Below are 4,207 nucleotides of genomic sequence, written 5' to 3' on the forward strand. Positions count from 1 at the left end.
ATGCTTATTGGGGCAATGAACGTACATCGAGTTTTCTTGGATAATGGGAGTTCTACAAACATCTTGTACTACAACACCTACAAAAAGCTGGGTTTCCCAGATAGCGACATGAATTTCGAAGATGCACACGTCTATGGCTTTACTGGGGAAGCCGTGAGAGTTATGGGTTCGGTCAGGCTTCCCGTCACGCTCAGGGAAGGAGCTTTGTCGGTTACTCAAATAATAGATTTCAAGGTGCTAGATCAGGATTCCGCGCATAATGTACTGGTCGGCAGACCTTGGTTGCGAGCGTTCAGGGTGATAACATCGATACACCACTTGATGATAAAATTCCCAACGCCAAAAGGAGTTGGCAGTCTGAGAGGGTCACAGTATGAGTCACGCGACTGCTATCACAAGGCTGCCAAGGAATTTCGCATAAGAAGGTATGAAGGGAAAGGTCTCCCATTCGAAGATATAGAAGATATTCATACAAAAACAAGTGGAGAGGTCCATGCCCACTATTTTGTTGAAAACCCCGGGAAGGAATAAACCAATACCTCTGGGAACTCTTTTATGATGCAGGGACTGTTTCGAAAATCCGTAGTGTAGAAGAAGTGGTGGTGAGTCATACAGAGGGAATCATACAGAAAGAGGTTAACGGGGAAAAGTTGGAAGGAAGAAGTGAGATTTTGCAAGGTCTCGGCAATAACTTCAAGGTTGATGCTCCTCAAAAGAAGGATGCGCCCTTGAAAGAAGTTGAGGTTGATGCTCCTCCAAACGAGGACGTGCCCTCAGATGAAAAAGTGGAAGTTGAAGACCCCCGAGACTTTAATTTCGATTTGGATCCCAGGATCCCTATGCCCACCGAAAAAACGGGACCGGCCGAAGACACAATATCTATTCCAGTTGATAAAAATGACCCGAGCAAGGTTTTGAAAGTGGGATCTCAGTTGGATGATGAGATGAGAGGAGGTCTTACCCGCTTTCTAACTGCAAATCTTGATGTTTTCGCATGGAGTCATTCAGATATGATAGGGATCGACCCGGAAGTAATGTGTCACCGTTTGAATATCCTCCCGAATTACAAGGGCATACATCAGAAACGCCGCCCAGTAAGTGGAGAAAGGGCGATAGCATTAAAAGAAGAAGTAGACCGGTTGTTGGAGGTGGGGTTGATCAAAGAATCGTTCTACCCCGAGTGGCTTGCAAATCTAGTACTGGTGAAGAAACCGAATGGGAAGTGGAGGACATGTGTGGATTTCACGGATCTCAATAAGGCCTGTCCAAAGGATAGCTTCCCGCTACCATGAATCGATCAGTTGGTTGACGCGACGGCGGGGCATGCGTTGTTGAGTTTTATGGATGCATACTCCGGATACAATCAAATTCCGATGTATGGCCCCGATCAAGAACATACATCCTTTATTACGGACAGGGGGTTATACTGTTACATAGGAATGCCGTTTGGTTTGATTAATGCTGGCGCAACCTACCAGCGGTTGGTAAATATGATGTTCAAAGATCAAATCGGGAGAACCATGGAAGTGTATGTGGACGATATGCTGGTGAAATCTGAGGTGACAACTGACCATATCAAGCACCTGATGGAGATGTTTAATATTCTGAGGAGGTTTCGTATGAAATTAAATCCGCAGAAATGTGTGTTTGGCGTGGAGTCGGGCAAGTTTCTCGGGTTCATTGTCAACCACAGGGGAATTGAGGCCAACCCCGCGAAGATCAAGGCATTATTGGATATGAAGTCACCTACCAATGTGAAACAGGTGCAGAGTTTGACTGGGAGAATCGTCGCGTTAAATCGATTTATTTCCAAGTCGTCTGATAGATGCAAGGAGTTTTTCAAGGCGATTAAATTAGCTGGGAAAGACTTTGTATGGATGTCAGAATGTGAAGAGGCTTTCAAAAGAATCAAGGAGCAACTGGGACATCCTCCCATGTTGTCAAAGCCGTTGGATGGGGAAAATCTAATACTGTACCTCGCAGTGTCTGAATATTCGATCAGTGCAATTCTGGTAAGAGAGGAAGATGGGCAGCAATCACCAGTGTACTACGTGAGCAAGCGGTTACACGACGCTAAAACTCGCTACACAAATATGGAGAAACTGGTTTACGCCCTGATTCTTGCGTCAAGAAAATTGCGACCGTATTTTCAAGCCCATAGAGTTGAAGTTCGTACAGCGTACCCGCTGCGACAGGTCCTGCACAAACCAGAGTCATCAGGCAGAATGCTGAAATGGGCTGTGGAGTTGGGACAGTTTGATTTGGAATATGTGCCTCGAACAGCGATAAAAGGGCAAGCCTTAGCCGATTTCTTGTTGGAATTTGATTCTGAAATTGATGATAAAGCTTTGGTAATGCTATATCCACCTCATGCCGAGGAGTCTTTGGTGGAGTTTCCGTATCCTTGGTGGATCTTGCATGTGGATGGGGCGGTTAATAATGGAGGAGCAGGTGCGGGTATAGTACTTGTGTCTCCGGAAGGCCACCACCTGATGAGCGTAATTCATTTCAAGTTTTATGCAACTAATAATGATGCAGAGTATGAGGCGCTGATTAATGGCCTGAAAATCGCTCTGGAAATGGGAGTGCGAAACTTAATTGCAAGAAGTGACTCAGAGTTGGTAGTGAATCAGGTGAATGGGGGATTTCAAGCGCGAGGCCCGCGAACAGAATTATACTTGAGATGTGCACAGCGCCTGATTGGAATGTTCAAAGAAGTTAGATTGGAATGCGTTCCACGGGAGAAAAACAGTAATGCGGATGCTTTGGCAAAAATGGGGTCGCAACAAGAGGCTGTATTGTTAGGATCCATCCCTCTTGAAATCCAGGAGGTTCCTAGTATCCCAGAGATAGAAACTATGCAAGTGGATGAGGCTCCCAAGGAAACATGGATGACGCCCATTCTAGCTTACATTCGCAAGGGAACACTCCCCGAGGATAAGTTTATGGCTCATCGACTCCGTTATCAAGCCGCAAGATATGTGATATACGATGAAGTCCTATACAAGAGAGGGTTCAACCAACCTCTGCTCAGGTGTGTTGAAGAGGAAGAAGGAAATTACATCCTAAGAGAGGTGCATGAAGGAATCTGTGGCAATCACTCGGGGGGTAGCTCGTTGGCAATGAAAGTGTTGCGCCAAGGGTATTATTGGCCCACAATGAGAGAAGATGCTACAAATTTCGTCAAGGCATGTGATCGCTACCAGCGCTTTGCAAACTACTCGTCTATGCCGGCCACACTCTTGACGCCTATGGTAAGCCCATGGCCGTTCGCCATGTGGGGAATTGATCTTATTGGAGAATTGCCGAAAGCTAAAGGAGACGTCAAGTATGCAGTGGTTGCGGTCGATTACTTTACTAAATGGGCGGAAGCTATGCCACTGGCTACTATCACCGCAAAGAAAATCAAAGATTTTGTTTTCAACTCAATTGTATGTAGGTTTGGAATCCCTTACAAGCTGGTCTCCGACAATGGAAAATAGTTTGATAGCAAGTAGTTGCGACAGCTATGTGAGGAGTTGAAAATCAAGAAGGAGTTTGCGGCGGTCTATCATCCTCAAAGAAATGGACAAACAGAAGCTGTTAACAAAATAATAAAGCATACCCTCAAAACCAAGCTGGAGGAACGTAAAGGGAATTGGCCTGAAGAACTCCCGAAGGTGATGTGGTCATACAATACTACACCGCGATCTACTACGGGAGAAACGCCGTTTATGCTGACTTACGGTTACGAAGCTATGGTCCCCGTGGAGGTTGGATCGGGATCACTTCGCAGAGACTGTTACGGGAAAGAAGACGCTGAGGTTAATCAAAGGCTTCATTTAGATCTCTTAGAGGAGACGAGGGAAAATTCTCAGCTAAGGCTAGCAGCATATCAGCAGTGCGCCGCAAGGTATTATAACAAGAAGGTAAAAGGACAGTTGCTGAAGGTGGGGGATTTGGTACTTAGGAAAGTGATGCCCAATACAAAGAACCCCCAACATGGAGTGTTTGAAGCTAATTGGGAAGGACCGTACAGAATAAAGTCTATCCTGTGGAAGGGGACTTATCACCTTGAAGATATGGACGGGAAGCTAATTCCGCGAGCTTGGAATGCGGAACATCTCCGAAAGTATTACCAGTGAGGCGTGGCTTTGGCCCCTTGCGTATTTCTTTTATCATTTTGATTTATGCCCAATTTATAGGCTAGAATTAAATAAATTCCTCC

The 4,207-nt window shown here is 45.6% G+C and overlaps 2 protein-coding genes across 2 annotated transcripts; both read left to right on the plus strand.

Moving 5' to 3' along the window:
- On the plus strand, positions 1–1,292 carry LOC141685398 (uncharacterized). The gene is made up of 3 exons (XM_074490501.1): positions 1–439; positions 565–791; positions 912–1,292. The coding sequence occupies exons 1-3, from the start codon at positions 1–3 to the stop codon at positions 1,290–1,292; spliced, it is 1,047 nt and encodes a 348-aa protein (XP_074346602.1).
- Positions 1,293–2,354: 1,062 nt separating this feature from the next.
- On the plus strand, positions 2,355–3,482 carry LOC141685400 (uncharacterized). Its single transcript, XM_074490502.1, has 3 exons — positions 2,355–2,831; positions 2,922–3,034; positions 3,440–3,482. The coding sequence occupies exons 1-3, from the start codon at positions 2,355–2,357 to the stop codon at positions 3,480–3,482; spliced, it is 633 nt and encodes a 210-aa protein (XP_074346603.1).
- The last annotated feature ends 725 nt before the right edge of the window (positions 3,483–4,207 follow it).

This window comes from Apium graveolens, chromosome 9 (genome assembly GCF_009905375.1).
Source record: "Apium graveolens cultivar Ventura chromosome 9, ASM990537v1, whole genome shotgun sequence".
In the NCBI taxonomy this organism is placed as follows: Eukaryota; Viridiplantae; Streptophyta; class Magnoliopsida; order Apiales; family Apiaceae; genus Apium; species Apium graveolens.